Below are 19,040 nucleotides of genomic sequence, written 5' to 3'. Positions count from 1 at the left end.
CCCCCCCCCCCCGTGCCAGCCAGTCTTTTCACCAACTGCCAGGGCGCCCCTCTCAGGCTCCACCATCTCTGTCTGAAGATGGAGATGCATTTTGGTGGTTCACCAGCTGTTTGACAGGAAAATCAGCTGCCTATGTCTGGCGGCTCCTGGCGATGTTGGCAAATGGACTTGCGGTGGAGAGAAGATGCTTGGCGGCAAGATTCCCGTGCAAGGTGGGGCCTGCAAAGAATCTGCGAGTGTTAGCATGTGTTATGTGTAGTGCTCTTTGTTACTAGAATGCTACCATGGCAACAGTCTGGGTTCACCTGTGACCTATCTTACATCCAACATCAATAACTGAATGACAACTGAAGAGTTATCTGCCTGACCCTTGTCCCTCCTTCATTACCGAGGACCAGAGCGCCTGTGCGAGTACTGCCCCCTGCTGGCCGACATACATCAGCGTGCCTAGGGGCAAAGACACGCGTTGACAGTTATTTTTAATCTGCTTGAGTTAATCGTCACAATAAAATGAATTTAAAATAAAGTAATTTAGGCCAAACACCACACGTGCACACGTTTATATTTCCCTCTAAAATCACAACTATATTATTTTCTGCTTTATTTGTAGTTAACTTTTGGCTGTTTACAATGTTTAAGACTGACAATGGAGCAATTTTCAAGGTTTGACCTTAGAGGTGATCACGTGACTGGCGTTTCCTTTGTCTCGGCGTCCTCCGCGTCAAAAGCGAGGCCACACTGCCCCCTGTCGTCTGATGCTAAACATTACAAGCTGTCAGACATCTGCTTTTCTGAGCAGGTTTTCACAAAAAGGTCTTTTGTTTACATTACAGCCCTTTAAAAACATATGAGCATTGCAATATATATTAATTATAGAATCAAAATAGTTTACTCCCCAATATTTGAAAAACAATGGTTCAGTTATTTTTGAAGCTGCCCCAGAAACATGAAAAATGTTCCTGTAATAGGCCATTTGGTAACCTGGACATCTCTTTGTTGCAATTCCTGCTTCATGTGAGGAAAGAAACAGGGTGGGAGATGTGGGAGAATTGCAGGAGGTGGGGATGCAGGCTGTCAGAGGTCATCCTCTGGGACCGCAACCAAGCCGAGGGGAGGTTCTGCATTCGTTGTGCTGCAGCCAATCTATCTTCAGATGCATCAGGGAGAACACCTGCACTCGCTGTCCCGAGCACAGCAACATCTGGAGGAAGAACGCGGATCTTAAAAGAACATCTGCGCGGCAACAAGCAGCCGCGCTGTCAAAAAAGTTCCCCAAACACAAGGCAACACTGCTGATGTGACATCTTTTAAGTTGAGGACTAGTTTCCGTTTGTTTCCCTCTCATTTTGTGAAAGTCTGTGTTATTTTAAAATGTCTTCAGCAATTTAAGGTCTGCATCCGAAACAGGCTGTAAGAATGGAGCCGAAAACGTAAAGCAACATTCAGCCGTTGCCCTCGGGACACAATGAAGGAGCCCTCCAATGCAGCACAGAGCCAGCATTAAGTCTGCACATCGAGCAGTAGAGCGTTCTGTGCGCTACGCACACACCATTGGCTTAAAGCGGCCATGTGACTGCAGACTGTAGTCCCCTGTGTGAGGAAACCGTAATTGAGGCTTCCATATGGTATAGATCAGATGTAGCCTTCACCACAGCATTCCTACAGTACAGAGGCACCCAGACGACTCCAGTGTCCCTCGTACAGCAGCAGCGCGCTCCCCTTTGCCAGGCTGTACATTATTTTATTATACCCAAGGAGAGCCTTTCTGGTTTGAGGTTTAACAGGAAAACAGTGAAATCTTTGTTGCAACACAAAACTCCCATTATTCCACAAAAAGGTCGTGCCAGGTTACAGAATGCCGCTTTGTATTTGCTCACAGGTCCATAGTTTTAACTAAGAAGGTGATGCAATAAGCTTGATGGCCTTCCACCTCGCTGTCATACCGCCAAAATGCCCAGGTTTCCCATAATAATGGTCAATCTGGTACCTCCTGCTCTCCCCTTGCATGCTGTGCAGCTATCGGGCATGCATCGTAATGTATAAATAAACACGATGACAGTACACCACTACGACGCAGATATGTCAACACAGAATCTGGTTCTGGCTGAGCATATTTACTAGACGCATGCAGCCTTTACTACATGGGTGGAAAAGTAGTGTGAGTTTGACCAGGTGCCATTTCTCTTTCTTTTATTCTCTTTTCAAAGTTAGCTGCTACTCAAACAGGGGCTAGCCGTGGCTGAAGAAAGTGTTCTTAAATTAATGAAATGTTAGCCTCTCTTTGCAACAATAGCTCCACGGGGTGTCCACCTGGCCTGACGAAATCGACCCTAAATCGAATTCAGAGTCATCTCAAGACTTTTGCTGCTGAAAGAAGTTCAGATTGTTGTTAAGTTAGCTTCAGAAGGCGCCTGGCAACGCAGGCAGCCTTTCCTGCTTCAATTGTTGAATAAAAAGAGCCGCTGAGCGGAAAAATAATATAAAAAAGAACCAGCGAGTAATTACTCGGGGGAGTAACGTTACTTTAGTAACGTAACCGTGTAACGTCGGGTTCTGGCGAGCTCGCGACGTCGCGCGAGAGAAAAGCTGTGGCGCAGTTATTTAGCTGCGTTTCTGCCAGGAGCTAACGGCTAAAGCTACCGAATAAAGCGTCAAATTGTCCCCCTTTTCAACCGTACTTGTCCCCCCAAAATACCGCCGGACGTGCGGTTCGGAAATAAGGCGCACTGTCTCTTTAAGGCTCATCGGCTGGTCTGTTTCGTATCGATCGATCCACCATTTTCCAACACACAGCGGCGGCAGTGCTGTTACAGCTCCGTTGGCGAGAGAGCGAAGAGAGCCACCCCTCTACCTGGAGAGGAAGCCAGGGACCGGGGGCAGTCATGGCAGCGAACATGTACCGGGTTGGAGGTAAGGTGGAGGGGAGTAACGCCGCAGAACCTCCGTGGAAGTCTTTATACGGTGGACTCGCTGCGCTGAGCCGCTGGGCTTTTTCTCCCTTTTCTTTAAAATGTATTTCCAAAGCGTGGTTGGTGTCCTTCCTTCCATAATTCCCTAAAGCTAAAGAGCCTTGTGCTACACAAATGATGGTGAGGAGGAGGAGGAAGAGGAGGATGAAGAGCGGTCCGCGTACACGATCGCTTTTCCTGGCTCTTTCGGTTGTTGGAACTTGTGTTTCCATCCCAAAACTACTCACAATCACGCAGCTGCATCCGAAGCCATCGTGCACGGCGTCCCTGTGCGTTTTAATGGCGATCATATAGCAAAAGTTTCCAGGTACTTTTCCCACCCGGATCAGCTGTGGGGAGAGTTGCTCGGTGCTCCGTGCACGCTTGTGTGTGTGTGATAAAAGCATCACCAAGATGATGCTTTTATTGAAAAAGTTGGGGGGAAGAGCCGAGTCGAGTTATAGGTAGTTGAAGATGCTCCTTCATCAGAGGCTGTGCACCATTCCCACCTGAATTCCCTTCAGTGCTGATATTCCTGGAGTTCCTGTCACACACCAGTTTAGCTGAGGGCGGTGGGAGAGGGATCAAACTGGGCCACTGGGTGTCAACGATCTATCGATGGAGAGGAGGAAGCAAGACAGGCCGTGTGGCCAAGTTCACCTGCAGGAATAGCATCATTATTGGATCATTTCAGGCTGCACGGCTGCCCTTCATGGGCCCACGTTCAGACGGTAACGTCAGGGTGAAAAGCTCAGATGGACGCTGACTTTAATCTTTGACTCTTTAGATGGGTTCGGTGACGTTACCTAGCAGCTATTTTAATGTTCTTTAAGTCTGCGTCTTCCTGCACCGTGATGCAAAACTTTAACTGGCAAAGCCGGAAAAGTCCCATAATGCATCGCTGCCGGTCCGTCCTGTATATTTAGCGTAAATTAAGCTAAATAAATGTAAACTTTGCTACCTGTGCAGGTGCTTGTCACCAGTGTAACACTGTTGCTGCTCTTAATGCGTCCCGTTTTTGTCCGTATGCCACCTTATTGGGATCGTACCGTTCTGGTTAAGGCTTCAAACTGTTGTTGAGTGATGAGACTTTGACTTGTAGGCAGCAAAAACATCACTACTGTTGTTACAAAGTGGATGTATGAACATCCACGCCATGCCAAGCACGCACATAGTTCGCTTTTTTAACTCATCCAAGGGCTGAAATTGTAGAAATCCCTTAGCTCCTGTATGTTGTTTCGTCCTCTAAACTAAAGGAATCACCTGGATAACATTTCTGATATTTACAGCTGTCTTTCTTTTCACGTCGAGGCAGTTCAGAAGGAAAATGAGCATTCTAATCGACTTCACATCAGAACAAAGCAAAGCTCTTTAAAGGTGGCGAGACAATGCCGCATCGTCTTAGAAAAGCAGTCACTTCCCTTGTGAATAAGCGGTGGACAAAGCTGTCTCCACGGGCCCCGGTGTCTTTGTTTAACCTGCGCAGGCCACACGCCACTCTTCCCCTGCCTCCGCTGAAGCACACGGGCCGTACGGGCCGTACGGGACAGGAAGCTACAGGGAGTCCCGTTAGCTCGATACTGGACGTGAAGAGAGGGTGGCGTTAAGAGAATTTCCTGATGAAGATGCCGTGCTTTTGGTCGGAACCCTCGACCCGCTAACGTCAGTGTCCACATTTCTTTTGGCAGCTAGCTAGGATGTATTGTAGTGTTTACAAATAGACCAGTGTGCCCACTCTTTATTTAGCTGGTGGCTGCTGCTAATTTCCCACGCTGCCGCCTCTCACCGGTTCCTTGCCGCCATCTAAGCGTCTTTATGTCGTCCTTCAAGGCCAAAGCAGCGAGGAAAAGTTCTGCAGCGGCGGCAGAGATGGGAGACTGAGGCCACAGTTTATTTTAGATGGTAGCGTGTCACTGCTTGTCTCCATGGCTGACAGTTATAGAGCGGATAGGGTTTCTCTTCTTTTACCTGCTCGCTGTCCCCGAGGCCAGCGGAAACGCCACGGCGTCTGGAAACGGCGCGGACGGCTGCCTGTCGGCGGTGCGTGCAGCTGTGCCGGGCTCCATCAGGACACCTGTAGGTGAGATCTGATGGGGTCTGCCATTACCATAGTAACCTGTGGCCGTACACCCCTTCTCAATTCACCTATGAGAATGCCAAAAATACACGTGTCTTTGTTTATTACGGAATTAGCCACCCAAAGCGTACGGTCTTCATTTGTTACTCATAAGACTTAAAACTCGGGCAAAGTTTGCGGCGCTGGTTTGTGTGCATACGTCTCTCCATCGGTGTCTGAATGTCGGTTTCTCTTTGGCCTGGTTTGAATCAGCCCAGCCGACTTTCTCTTTTTTGGGCCCGGTAACGCGCCTGGATTGGCTTACGCAGAATTCAACTGCACTGTGACATCACATGAGCCCGTCTATTGGCTGACACCAGGAATGGAGGCTGGAGAATCGGATATGGGCGTATGGACGTGGAGAGGGCTGATGGGAAATGGGGAGAGTGAGTGACGCTGCTCAGCACTTGGTGCCTTCAGGCCCTTTCTCTCTTTTCTCATGCTCTCATTTTGAGTTCCTCTCCAGCTTGCCATCGACCATGATTCAGCTCCTCGTACGGTGGAGACGCCAACCCTCAGCCTTCACCTCTGTGACCCATATTTGCTTTTTCTTTCCGCTCGCTGTGTAATCCCAAGCGGAGGAAAAGGCACCTTCATTAAATACGTCATCCCTGATTTGAACGCTTGAACTTTCCACACAGTTCCACACCCAAGCTGCACCAGGACAGTGGGGCTGCATCACTTTAAAAGTTCTCATGGTGTATTTTGGGTGTCCTTAACCGAGAGGATGAAATTATCATTGTGTGATATGGCTGGTGCAGCTTCTGTGTTTATTTGTGAGCTGGCTCAGCAGCCCCCAAAGATGGAAGACTCAAACGCTTTTTGTGGGTGGATTTTTGGTTTTTGTTGTTGATTTTTGGCAGTCATTCACACGAGGTAGCGCCACGATGAGAGCAGGCTGTACGTGTTGGACAAAGGAGGCTCTGGACATGTAATGGAAGCCGGTGCACGTTGCAAGGGGCCATCATTTGCCCCTTGGGTCAAGGGGGGGGGGGGGGTAGGCTTTCTCGGTAAAGGAAGGGTAGCTCCGCCTCCAGGCAACCTTCCAACTGTGGGGTATAATCTGACAGCACTCAGCCAAGACTCATGCAGCGCTTAGACCAGGCACCCTACCAAGACGGGGGCCTGCGGGGACATCCTGGTGAGAGCTAAGCCTCCAATGGGCCTGGAGCGGTGCCAGGAACCACATACACACTGGAGTGCATGGTAGAATCAAACATGCCTGGTAAAGCTGCAGTCTCTCATACACACCCACACAAATGCAAACACACAGCACATGGGGGGAGACAAAGGAGACACAGGGCTACAACCTGAACAGAGAGCCAGGTGGATTTAGTGTGTGTGTGTGCGTGTGTGTGTCACTCTCTACCGCTGCATCTCCTTGTATATAATGAATCACTTAAACATGTGGTATATGTTCATGAGTGTCGATGTTGTATCACGGTCCAAGTGGAACTCGGCCCTCCACATCCCGGTGACCTCTGACATTTCTCTTCTCTCCTTCCTCCTCCTCGTTCCTTTCCCCCCTCGTCCTCCTCGCTGTCCTTCTGCAGATTATGTTTATTTTGAGAACTCATCCAGCAACCCACTGCTGATCAGGAGGATAGAGGAGTTGAACAAGGTGAGTGTGTGCATGTTGGCTTTAAGCATGGAGCGGCTTCTCTTCTGACTGCTCCTGTCAGTCTCTGCTCCTCGGGGAGCTTTGTGTTTATCTTCATTAAGGTAGGAGACGGCGCGGAGGAGATCACCGTCGGGAGGGTTTGGGACGACCGACTGGGACAAAAACTCTGATTCATTGTATTTAGTTGTTTAACCTGCAAGATGTTGCAAATTCATCCCCACAAGTGTTTCGGAAGTGTTGATTTTTGGGCCAGAGCCAACCAGATTGGGATGTTTTGGTCGAACGGACGTGAATTATGTCCTGCGGGTTTAAATTACACCTCCCAACAAAAACACGCCGTTGACCTTTTAGCCATTAAATCCACGTAATTATGATGTAACAGAAAGACACTCGTTATATTGTGTAACGTGCCAATGACTCGGAAGGTAAATGTTGACAACAGGTCAGTCTGAGCTTTTAAGGGGAACCTCTCAGGAGAAGCCGTCTGAAATCAACCGCATCGTTAATCTCAGTTCATCTGTTGGTCCTCAGGTTTGTTTCCTGTTCCATGTTGAACAGCAGAGCTAAAACTAAACGGAGCCCTTTGCTTTGCATTCATTCAACACTTTATCCCCATCTCTCCACTCTGGCGCGCACATTTCTGCTTCTTCACTGGTCAGTGATGTGTAACACTATAAAGTGCTGCAGCTCATCAATACAACAGTTTATAGTCTATTATTCCATTGTCCTTCACTGTAAGCAGTGAAAAGGTTCCAATCAATTGGTAAATAAGCCCTATTGACTGCTAATCTTGGGCGGTGCCATCCTTCTCTTCAAGTGCCGGGCTCCATGAGACTACGTTTGCTTGTTTTAAAACAATGTTGTATCAACACACAGTTGAGGAAGCGCACACTAACGTGACCCTGAACGCACCGCGCTTCTCAGTTTCGGAGACCGGTCGGAGTCTTGCGCTGCGTCTTCGGCTATTAAGAAGTAGCCTCATTTCTGCTCCTTTCATCTCCGGATCTGCGGGTCTACGTACGTGCACGCCAACGCGCGAGTATGCCGTGCGCAGCACCACTTGTTGCCGTGGTAACGCCAATTGTCTCTGGTTTGCAGACAGCCAATGGGAACGTGGAGGCCAAAGTGGTGTGTTTTTACCGGCGCAGGGACATCCCCGGCACACTCATCGCCCTGGCAGACAAACATGCAAGTAAGTGGCCGACCGCAACCCTGCTGTCAGAAAACATGCCAGCAAAGATTTGAATCCATTCCTTTTGACCCCCCTCTACACTCCTCTTGCATCTGGTAGATGTATAAGTGCCCCGAACTGCAAAGAAACCCTCTTTTTATTTTCTGAGAAGATGGGATGGAGTTTTGCAGCGTTGCCGCCAGTACCCGGCCCAGACTCCAGCTTTGCCTCTGCTCGACCTGAATGCAACAGTGTCATTTATCAAGTGGCGGCTGTGGCTGTTCTCTTGTGTTTACACACTCGTGTTACGTCTGACTTTGCCAAGAGACTAAAATGTATCACACAGTATCGGGAATAGTTGGATTACTTATGAATGGGGGAGCAGTCAGGGTCAGTGTTAATAGTTATTGATTATCCAGAGAGACTGCGAGCGGTAGACAACCAAGTCACTTGAGGCTGAAGGGTGCTTCAGAATTGCCCGAACGCAAAGGTCACCTCCACAGTAGTCACCTGGAAATGTTGCCTTCAGGGCCTCGCTCCAGAATACCACAACTGATAGAGTGACTGCAGTTTACTGATAAAACTAGTCTCTGGGTAGCTACGGTTAGCCTGTTGCACTCAAAGGTAAGGCCTCGTTATGTTAGAAACATGCTAAAGGCTTCTCCAGTGTGCAACACTCTCTGTAACCTTCTGCCGGTTTATGTGTATGTGTGAGGTCTCAGCGTGTCTGAACCAGACAGCATCAGTTTATTGTTATTGATTCCTCCTTTTTCTCGTGCAATGCATTTAATTCAGTCCGAGCTTTTGGTGTATTTAGCAAGACGGTGAAGGAAGTTGGCTCAAGCCTCGCAGCTGAGCATTAGCTCTGTGTTCTGGGTTCATATAGCTGTTGCTAGCATACGAACGCCTGTTAGCTGTGCTTGCCAGCTTCACTTTGGGTAAGGGGCGCTCAGACGTTCACAGGAATGCATGGCAGGGCAGACTGTGCACCATATGGGTGTGGGCCGTATCCTGCCTGTGTTTCTGTGGCTGAAGCTCAGCGTGGCTGTGTGCGTGTGTGCCTGTGTCAAAGTGACTGTGCGACTGAGTGGTCATGTGTCCTCATAAATGCATCCTGGACTTCCACCACTGAGTCCTGCTGCCCGAATCGCCGAAAGGCCCCATTTAATTCAGTCTCAACGTGGGCCATTGGAGAATGGCGGCCGAGCGTGTGTTCCTGTGCATGTGAACCTTCATGTGTGTGCGCTGTGAGTCATTGATCAAATATTTTGCTTGCAGAAATCTTGAGCACACCCTCGGCGGGGCCTCCGAACCCTGCGTTAGGCCCTCCTCCGTGAGGAAAGCAGCCTCCTGAGTGGTCGGCATCTATAGCGGACTTGGCGTCTCACGGCCCTGCCTCCCCCCCTTCAGGCGTTTGAATTTTCCATGACTCAATTCCTTTTCTGCTTCAGAGATGCCTTATTTAACTACCGCTAACATGACAACACAACTGATGAAGGCAGATCAGTGCGCGAGTGAAGTAACTATAGTGTTGCTGCTAGCTTCTCTTTACGTTGACACCATCTCCTCACCTTTGTGTTGCTGCTTCCTTTTCACCTGTCTGTGTTTGGCTTAAACGATGAGGCATTATGTGACTGGGCATCTTATAATGTCTTGTTAGCCATAATGATAACCAGCAACAGCCCCTTTCCTGATGTTGGAACTGTCTTCTTTCTGTCAGGCCAACTGCACTGACTGGATTCAATTTACCAGCTTCCACCTGCACTAAAGATCATTATTATTATTATTATTATTATTATTATTATTATTATTATTATTATTATTATTATTATTATTATTATTATTATTATTATTATTATTATTATTATTATTATTATTATTATTATTATTATTAATGTTGCTGCTGTTTCAACAGAACAGATGTCTTTTTCTGCTGAACCCCTACATTAGAACATGAACTCCAGGTGAAAGCAAAGACATCATCGGAATGGCTTCATTTATTATGGGAGTCAGGGCAGGGCTGTATCAACCAAATCCTTATCTCGGTATCGATTGGGCCCGAGCAGCGTGGAGACCGCAGGTTTGCAGTGTAAAAGTGGATTGATGGCTTGGAATTTTTCTACGCTGCAAACAAAAACGCACATGAAGCACAGGTGTTAGATTCATGCTTAAATGCAGATATAATTGAATTCAGTGTTTCCACTGAATATATTATACATGTATTCAGATTATTTTCATCACAGATCACTGGAAGAACTAAAGGAACTAACTCAACCTGACCCCTGACCCCTGACCCTACCTCCTAGAGTTGTAGTCAGTCTGTCAGAGTAATAACAGTCTGCTTCTCTCTCATCAACCCCAGCCCCACTTCTGGGTCTGCTTCCCCTCCCATCGCAGATTCTCATCCCTGTAAGGGGACCCATTCATCAATAATTGATAATTGGCTGGGACAGGTGAGATGGAGAGGCAATTTGTAGAGAGTCCGGGGGTAGGTGCACTGCCAGGAGATTGGCTCAGAGGAGAGGAGAGGAGAGGGACTGGGGTTGGGAAGTTGAGTTGCTATTTGAGGACACACAGCCAGGGGCCAGTTGGAAGAGCCAGCCAAGTGATCAACCACTACATAATCGTGTGTGTGCGCGTGTGTGTGTGTGTGTGTGTGTGTGTGTGTGTGTGTGTGTGTGTGTGTGTGTGTGTGTGTGTGTGTGTGTGTGTGTGTGTGTGTGTGTGTGTGTGTGTGTGTGTGTGTTCGAACACTCACACACTGAGAATCGACTCATAAGTGAAGTCAATTTTATTTATATAACCCAAAACCACAAATCACATTTTTGCCTCCAAGGCTTCGTCAATCTGTACAAGATAACGCACTCCCACCACTACACACACACACACACACACAAATGGTAGAATAATAAATATTCCCATCTACTATGTGTTAAATACACTGAACTAGTTCAAGAATAGACACAATAAGGATACATAGCTTGCTTCTGAAGTGGCTGAACACCATAACACTGCTAATGAGTTCTTTTGTTCCTCGTTTCTGTAACATGAAGAGGAAACCAAACACTCTAAATGGCTGCTTGAGCATCAGGCTCCGTGATTTCAAGGTTGGCTGACGTTTTGGAGACAGATTAAGGTAATAATAGTAATCAGCATTTGCAGAGTTACTACACGCAGTCTGCAAAAAAAAAAAAAAAAAAAAGCAGACAAAGACACAATTAAGTGCTAATGTGCGAGGGGAGCGTGGTGTTTACCGCCGTCTCTCACCCATGTTTAACCAGAACCTTTGACTTTCTTTAAATTCCTTTTTTCGTGTTGCTCTCTCGTTGCAGACGCTCCCGCTCGGTCTCTCTCCTCCAAAAATAACCCTCCTGTTAAAATTCACGCACAGGCTGAAAGTTTGCTCTTTCGTATTTATTTACCTGCTGAAATCCTATTGTGCGCCTTTTAACAAATAGAAAAACTGTTTGCATTTAAATTTCATTCGATTAGTTGTGCTTTTGTAGCGATTCCGGGCTGGTTAAACGGGAGCAGAACCAATGTGTGTAATGCTGAAATGTTACCATATATGTCTGATATATGAAGTCTTATTGCTGAGCTGTAATTTTGGGATGTGTGTGTTTATCGGTGCTGCTGATATTGTGTCTGCTGGGTGCTGACTGAGGGAGGACTTATTGATTTTTGGCCACACGTGCCTCCTCCTGCAAATCCCCTGATTGCTTTTGTTCTGCTCCCCGTCTCCCTCTCCCCTGTCTCGCTCCCTCTAATGAAACTCCAAATGAACCGGCCGCCTCCTTCCTGTCTTTCTCTGCTCGCTCCGCGGCCTGCGTCGTCTCTCCGCTCGTGTCTCCAGCTTTCCCTCCGCATGTCTTTGTCTGTCCTCCTCCCGCTCTGCCAGCTGATTTCTCTATTCACCCCCTCCTCCATTCTGTCTCACTGTTCTTAAGCCTTTCTTCTTCTCATGCTTCTGTCGTACTTTTGTCACTCTTCTCGCCTGTCTGGTCTCTCTGGAGCTGTTCTTGGCTTCCACCTTCATTCTTTTGTGTTCACGTTCTTCTTTCTTTCACATACGTGGAAGGTAGGGATGTCGCTAACCTGTGGGCGATGAGTCCAGAGGTCCTTTTGGGTTTTTCATCACTCCTTCAACGTTTTAGGACCGTTTGAAGAAAGTTCAAATCTCTGCTGGTGTTTTTCCATTTTTAATCACTGTTGCAGTTTACTTTTGCCCTGAAGTAGCTCATGTGATTCTGACCATCAAGATTCATTTCTGTGATTTTTATTTTTTCCATTTTTTTGAAAGAACCTACAGCCAACTTTAATTCCTAATGAAATCAGATCTTCTTCTTCTGGGGTAGATTTTTTTGGGGCTTTTTTTTAATAATCCCATGTTCTCATATGTACTTCATATCTCTAAGACAGCTCTTGCTTCCTGCTAACCTGCATGCATGCTAGTCTCACGCTGACTTATGTCTCTAGATGTGACTCTCTCCACAGGGAGCTCATTGTTCGGACTCATCAAGTGTTCTTTAGATCTGCTCATCGTGCACTGCAGACCGCAGCAGCTGCGTGTGCATTCAGTTTTCTTCCTACTTTCCCCGTGGACATCATTGTTCTGCCTCATCTGATGCATGCATGTCCCACCTTCCCTATGTTAACCTTTAGGAGAGCTGGAGGAGGAGATGGAGAATCCGGAGATGGTGAACCTCCCTGAGAAACAGAAGCACCAGCTCAGGCACCGAGAGCTCTTCCTGTCGCGCCAGCTGGAGTCTTTACCTGCCACACACATCAGGTTTGTGTCTCTACCATCATTTCTGGGTGTTACCTCCATCTCTGGATGTCTGAGCTCACAGTTTAGGGATCATTCTGTCTTCCTGCAGGGGGAAGTGCTGCGTGACGCTGCTGAACGAGACAGAAGCGCTGAAGTCGTACCTGGACAGAGAAGTAAGTGAAATCACACTGTGGCATTTGGTGTGTTTTCAGGATAATCTAAGAAGAGTAGTCTGTGTGAGGGTTTTACAAATTAGGAGATACTTGTTTCCAGATGAATAATTCAGCGTGTTGACCCAGAATGTTCTTTTCACGTACGCTAATGAGGAGACAAGAGACTAGCAGAGGGGGGGAAGTACATGCACGCACACACACAGGCTGATGTGGTTCTGCTCCTCTCTTCCTCTTCCTTTCACTCCGTCCTCTCACACCTCCCTGCCAACTGCATTTCCCAGGATGCCTTTTTCTACTCGCTGGTATATGACCCGCAGCAAAAGACCCTTCTTGCCGATAAAGGTGAGATCCGCGTCGGGAACAAATTCCAGGCAGACATCACGGATCTCCTTAAAGAAGGTATGTTGGGTGCGTTAAATGACGGAGTTTGTTTGCGTAGTAGTGGATGTTTTTTTGTTGCCTGCAGGGGTATTTGCTCTCCATCAGCAGTTAATGAAATTCTGTTCCGAGCGTTCGAAGCTCTGGCGGACCTGCTGTTTTTTTTGGCCAGGCACTTTTACAGCCCTCTCCTTTTCCGACTACTACTGTTTATTAGACACAACACCTGCATATTTTAAACCAACACATGATTTTCTTGACCGCTCGTGCTCACGTCAAACAACTGCATTTTCTTAAAGGTGAAGAAGATGAAAGAGACCTGGAGAAACTGGAGGAGAAAATCTGGGAGCCCTCCAGCTCGCTGTCAGAGAAGCAGATTGACCAGTTCCTGGTAGTAGCTCGGTACGTCAATACAGAAGTGTAGATGGTAGACTGGTAGAATAGAATAGATGGTAGACAATAATGGAGAAATCATGCAACAGATCTCTACCATTGACATGCAAAATATGCTAAGTCTACAGGCAGGTTGTGTTACAGTTCCAGGCAGGGAGTGAGGGACCGTTATCTTAGCTGAATGCTAATCTCTGGCAGAATGTTGTCATTTCTATTGCCTGTGTCCCACAGATCAGTCGGTACATTTGCCAGAGCCTTGGACTGCAGCAGTTCTGTCCGACAGCCCAGCCTTCATATGAGTGCCGCCGCAGCCTCCAGAGATATCACCTTGGTGAGATACACACAAAGGCCATAGACATGGGTGGGATGTGTAGCAGTAATGAAGAAAACGTTGCGTTGTTGCAGGCTGTTTCTGCGCGTCGCTAACAAGCACTTGTAGTTCGGTGCAATTCTATTCTGCCCCAGATCTTGTCTTCATATATTAAACATAGAGCAGAGGGCTTCTGGCTGCACTGTTGCACACATGAGCAATCAGAAACGGCTCAGGGTGACTTGAACTGTAGCAAGCCTGTGAAGCCTGTTTCTGCCTGGCGTTACAGTTTCACGCCATGGACACGCTCCACGCCACTGGCTACGACATGACCCGGGCCATCGCGGCGCTGGTGCCTCAGGGAGGACCTGTTCTCTGCAGGGACGAAATGGAGGAGTGGAGCGCCTCCGAGGCCAACCTGTTTGAGGAGGCGCTGGAGAAGTACGGCAAAGACTTCACCGACATCCAGCAGGACTTTGTGAGTGCAAAACGGTGGAAATAACATGTTGAAAAGAGCATGTTGAGCTGCAGGACACATGAGCCATAATTAACCAACCAGTTTGCATCTTGGTTTGCTGTCTGTAGGCGTTTTACATCCAATGTTGGAGGAAACGGATTGAGAAATTGTTTGAGCTCAGTAAAGAAGTGGCTGCTGGTGTTTACATTCATCTGATGTAAAGTGATCAGCGGGCAGCGCGTCGCGTCCACTGCACATGTGCAACACGGGATTATCCAGAGATGAGCACCAAAGTGTATAATTACTGCGTCTGGGTGCGCAAAACCACAGAATTAAAGTTTTGTTGCAGACATTTGGGCTGCATTTAGACATTTAGTTGATTATATACAAAACAAGTGTGGAGCACAACAGCAGTTTTGGACAGGCAGAGCCCAGGCAGCCTCGAGTGAAAACTGAAAAGCGTTAAAGCTAAAAACAATGAGTATTTATCTGGCAAGAACATTCCACAGAAATATACTCGACAAATGTGACTGAAGCCAGGAGAAAGCTGCCTTTCTGCTGGAGTCTGCTGAGCTGTTCCATGACTGTGGGCATCAGTCTGCCACCTGGTGGCCGCCTGGCGTCGGTGCAGCTGCCTTTGCACCCAGGCTCTCCACTCAGCGCAACACCGTGATGCATGATGGGTGGGGTGTCTGCCTGACAGATCCTTTCACTTCCTAAGGGTGGGGCGTCTGGCTGACACTTTTAAACTGCAACGTGGGAATAAGAGAGGATCTCACTGTCGTCATTCAGTTCATGGGGGACAAAATTCCTGTCATTTTTATTTTCACAAAGATTTAGAGAAAAATAAACGGCTGCTGTTTTGTTCCCTCGTCTTCAGTTACCCTGGAAGTCCCTGACGAGTATTATTGAATATTACTACATGTGGAAGACTACAGACAGATACGTACAGCAGGTGAGCATGTTATTGCATGTCAAATATGTACCAAATCACTTTTTCTTTCCATTTTAAAGTCTAAAAAATATACAAATCCTCATTATTATTTTTCCATGCTCTAAAACTGTTTCTCCTGTTTGTCTCAGAAACGGTTAAAAGCAGCTGAGGCCGAAAGCAAGTTGAAGCAGGTTTACATCCCTAACTAGTGAGTAGATTAATGCCAGATTTAATGTGCTAATGTCATTTCAAGTGTTGGCACTAAACCGGCTGCTTTTTGGTTGAAACACATACTGTTGCACATCTCGCGCTCCACATATTAGTGTCACTAAGAACATATTAAATCATTTCCAATGGCACCTTTGTGGTCCTGTTTTGTTTTTCCCCAGTAACAAGCCGAACCCCAACCAGCTGAGTAACAACACAAAACCAGCTCTCCTGAACGGAGCAGCAGGCGCAGCGGGGTCAGGACCCCCAGGCTCAGGGCCGACCCCCGGCCTCGGCAGAGCCTGTGAAAGTTGCTACAGTAAGTTGAGCTGCTTGGGCTTTCAGCAGCTGAATGAAGTATTTTATTGATGACCCTTGTGTGTGTAGCCAGCAGCTCCTACCAGTGGTACTCGTGGGGACCCCCAAACATGCAGTGTCGGCTCTGTGCTTCCTGTTGGACCTACTGGAAAAAGTACGGTGGGCTGAAGATGCCGACCAGACTGGAGGGAGAGAGGCCTGGGCCCAACCGCAACAGCATGGTACATGAATAAACACACGTGTGCATGGAGGGACATTGGAGAATGACTCCGAGAGAGCCCTACACAAATGCTTATATGAGTTGTCTTTATGGATGTAGACAGAACCTCACTGAGAACCTCTGTTAAACCATTAATGCTAATGTCTGAATGTGGCTCTTCAGATCTTCACAGCTTGTTTAATGATCGTGTTGGCTAGAGCTAACTTCAGTGCATTATGCTAACAAGGACAACATAAAAGGTTGTTTTCCCTTTGTCCTCGGCATGTGTTTTGCACTAAGTGTGGTTTTTATGTCACCAGCTGCTTGTTGTTATGCTAATTTGGGCTAACGATGGACACCTGCACCACAGGGAGTTGGTCATTAGCATGCGTTGGTTCACTTTTACCATTTGAGTTCCATTAATTCTCCGATCTCTGCAGCACTGGAGGTTGGACTCTGGTTCAGAGGAGCAAGTTCACGTCTTTATTACACAAGTTAATCATGTGAAAAGGGACTGAAATAAGTTTCCTCATCTAAATGACACACAAGCTGCGAACGTTTGCTGCACAGTCAGGCCTCTTCCTTACATACGTTGATATTTGTGTGTGTGTGTGTGCGTGTGTGTCCAGAGCCCCCACGGGTTGCCCCTGCGGCACAGCAGCAGTCCCAAGTTTGCTGTGAAGACACGACAGGCGTTTTACCTCCAAACCACGGGTCTCACGCGGATGGCGCGGCGTCTCTGCCAGGACATCATCAGGCCTGGCTACCTGGCCAGGCACCCCTACCTCCCTGTCAACACAGCCGCCATCAAGGCAGAATGTAACTACCTGGCCATCTGTTATACTGAGGTTCTCTTTCCTTCATTTTCCTTAAAAGTTTCCTCCCCATTGGTTCCCGAAGGTGCCCTGAGGTTGCCAGATAGTCCTAAAAAGCCGTCACCAGTGAAACCAGTGAAGCGTAAGCCTCTGGAATCTGTGGTTCGGTATCTAGGTGTGACTGTCTGTCTTCTCCCTTCATTTAATCCTCCATCTCTGTTGATGGCTCCTCTTAACTAGTCGTCTTCTGCCTCCACAGTAGCACATCCGCGTCCAGCCAAACCGGACCCTCCGGTTCGCGGTGGGTCCATTTCTACAGGCAGCCTGACGCCCATAAAGTCCTCCCCCATCCTCAACAACGGCTCTCCCACCATCCTGGGCAAACGCACCTATGAACAGCACAACGGTTTAGATGGTGAGTGACGGGACGCCGGGTTTATTCCCAATTTGGACTCTGGCCACCACTGGGCCACTCAATTCTGCTGGTATCGGAATAATAAGCTCCAGAGTGTCTCAGCACAGCACACAGAGCTTTTAGAATTTAATATTAGAGAAGAGGACAGAGACTTCTCACCCCGCTCTTGAGAGTTTTGGTGGGGTTCCTTATTTTTTGGGTTACGTCCCACTTTTCCCTCCCCTGGGTGAAATAAGAGTGGGGGAAGAGACAGACTGAGAGATCAAGAGAGAGAGCGGCAGAGATAGACAGAAAGAGGGGACGATGGAAGAGGACAGGATTTGCTTGAGGCTACAGGCCGTGTTGTCATGGTAACAGCGGTGGAGGAGGCGGAGGGCTTGGTGAATGTATCCTGAGGGGAGCGTCTCCAGCGGTCTGAGCCCACCTCAGGCTCAGGCTGGGACAACACCAGCAGGAGATTTGGGTTAAAAAGCAGCCAGACTAGGAGGATTAGGTTAATTTATTTCTTTTAGCTGCTAATCATGACTCTCTCGCCAAAATTATTTAATGTAATCCATTATATCACCACAAAACATCGACCTTTATTATTTACTCGATGGGTCTGAATGCGAAACGTTGATGACATTCAAATTCTCTGTCAATTTGCGTTGGTGCAGTGTTGTGTGTGCGCTCAGCTTCTGCTGCTCTTCTGCAGGCACTAAATCCAAATCCCTGACGCCCCAGTGGGACATCATGGCCAAACGGGTGAGCGACGCAGGACGGCCGTCGGTCTCGCTGCAGGACGAGGTGCATGAGCTGGACTGAGCGCTCTGTGGGGGCAGGCTGTTCTACTCCCCTGAGGTTAGGTAAAACAAGACCCGTTGAGCTTCTTTTACCCACAAGAACATGTCTGATTGGCAGCCAGAGGCCCCGCCCCCTACTTGATTTGATTGGTGGCTCAGGCCAGAGAGCATAAATGACCCCTGATGTGACTTCCTGTGACCCCTCGTGTTGCAGAAGAGGGGAGACATGCGATGGAAAACCATTTTCCAATAACCCAGAGTCGAGGGCAGCTGAGGGAAGACGAAAGGGTGCGACGCACTGGCCACCATCCATCAGGCAGAGCGGGTCTGTCAACACTGCTGAAGACCGTTTGATTTATTCTGGTCGATGAAGATGGGCTGACTGTACAGGACCGTGTTTATTACTTACATTTCTCGTTATAACTGTTATTGTAATTATTGTTGTTATCATTTTTTTTCTACCAACTATAGCTCAGCTTATTGTTTGTCGATCAAACGATGGAACTTGTGAAGTTTCATGAAAAATGCTTGCAGAGCCCTGCGGATAAAGGGTGGAAGGATTGTAAAATAAGCCACTCGCATCTTCTCCCTTCTTTGTACTTTTAACCAGTTAAATTCAGCAAGAAGACGCACTTTTGTTCATGACACACCTTAACAACTTTTTTTTTTTTTTTTTTTTGTTTAAATTGCTTTATGGGAAATCTTCTGTTTTGTGAGCCGGCCCGACGCCGTGGGCCTGAGAGGTTTAACTTATTGAGAAAGACTTTGCTGTTTTTTCTACGTTTTTCACAAGTAATGCATCTACACTTAGATACTGCAATTAAAACAAATGTAAAGATAATGGAATTTGTTTCCTTCTGTCAACAACTTCAGACGTTGTACATGCTTTTCATTCCATATTAAATATTTTCCATAATTTGTACCAAAAAAAATCAATATTGCCTTAATAAAGGATTGAAAACACTAACGCGGGACGGCAGAATTTAAATGACTTTGCCTTGCTCTTTATTAAACTATATATATACAGTATATACT

At 47.4% G+C, this 19,040-nt stretch overlaps 1 protein-coding gene and 1 long non-coding RNA gene across 4 annotated transcripts; one reads left to right on the top strand and one right to left on the bottom strand.

Annotated features, from left to right (window-relative positions):
• Positions 1-566: 566 nt before the first annotated feature.
• LOC115248819 (uncharacterized) lies at positions 567-3,324 on the bottom strand. Its single transcript, XR_003887564.1, has 2 exons — positions 3,197-3,324; positions 567-1,201 (listed from the first exon to the last, which is right to left on the bottom strand). It is a non-coding gene; the product is annotated as an uncharacterized lncRNA (long non-coding RNA).
• mta1 (metastasis associated 1) lies at positions 2,548-18,993 on the top strand. Of its 3 annotated transcripts, none has more exons than XM_029832632.1 (18): positions 2,548-2,910; positions 6,618-6,685; positions 7,784-7,877; positions 12,519-12,645; positions 12,734-12,797; positions 13,079-13,196; positions 13,475-13,577; positions 13,800-13,899; positions 14,168-14,356; positions 15,216-15,290; positions 15,419-15,477; positions 15,659-15,795; positions 15,864-16,015; positions 16,623-16,812; positions 16,894-16,983; positions 17,068-17,223; positions 17,918-18,063; positions 18,220-18,993. In XM_029832632.1, exons 1-17 carry the CDS (start codon positions 2,883-2,885, stop codon positions 18,025-18,027), a joined length of 1,860 nt encoding a protein of 619 aa, XP_029688492.1. In that variant the 5' UTR covers positions 2,548-2,882; the 3' UTR covers positions 18,028-18,063; positions 18,220-18,993. The 3 variants fall into 3 exon arrangements, with proteins under 3 accessions (XP_029688492.1, XP_003962437.1, XP_029688493.1); XM_003962388.3 differs by having other exon boundaries at positions 2,549-2,910; positions 17,918-18,068; XM_029832633.1 differs by lacking the exons at positions 2,548-2,910; positions 6,618-6,685; positions 7,784-7,877 and adding an exon at positions 10,590-10,992 and having other exon boundaries at positions 17,918-18,068.
• Positions 18,994-19,040: the final 47 nt, after the last annotated feature.

Source organism: Takifugu rubripes, chromosome 2 (genome assembly GCF_901000725.2).
Source record: "Takifugu rubripes chromosome 2, fTakRub1.2, whole genome shotgun sequence".
Taxonomy (NCBI): Eukaryota; Metazoa; Chordata; class Actinopteri; order Tetraodontiformes; family Tetraodontidae; genus Takifugu; species Takifugu rubripes.
Note: the sequence above shows the minus strand (reverse complement) of the source record. Positions and strands in the feature narration are given on the sequence as shown.

Excerpts from the sequence above, each read along its gene's own strand:
- mta1 (XM_029832632.1), top strand. The coding sequence starts at position 2,883 with ATGGCAGCGAACATGTACCGGGTTGGAG. Across the intron at positions 14,357-15,215 it reads CCGACATCCAGCAGGACTTT|TTACCCTGGAAGTCCCTGAC; the intron begins GTGAGTGCAAAA and ends CCTCGTCTTCAG. Across the intron at positions 15,478-15,658 it reads CAGGTTTACATCCCTAACTA|TAACAAGCCGAACCCCAACC; the intron begins GTGAGTAGATTA and ends GTTTTTCCCCAG.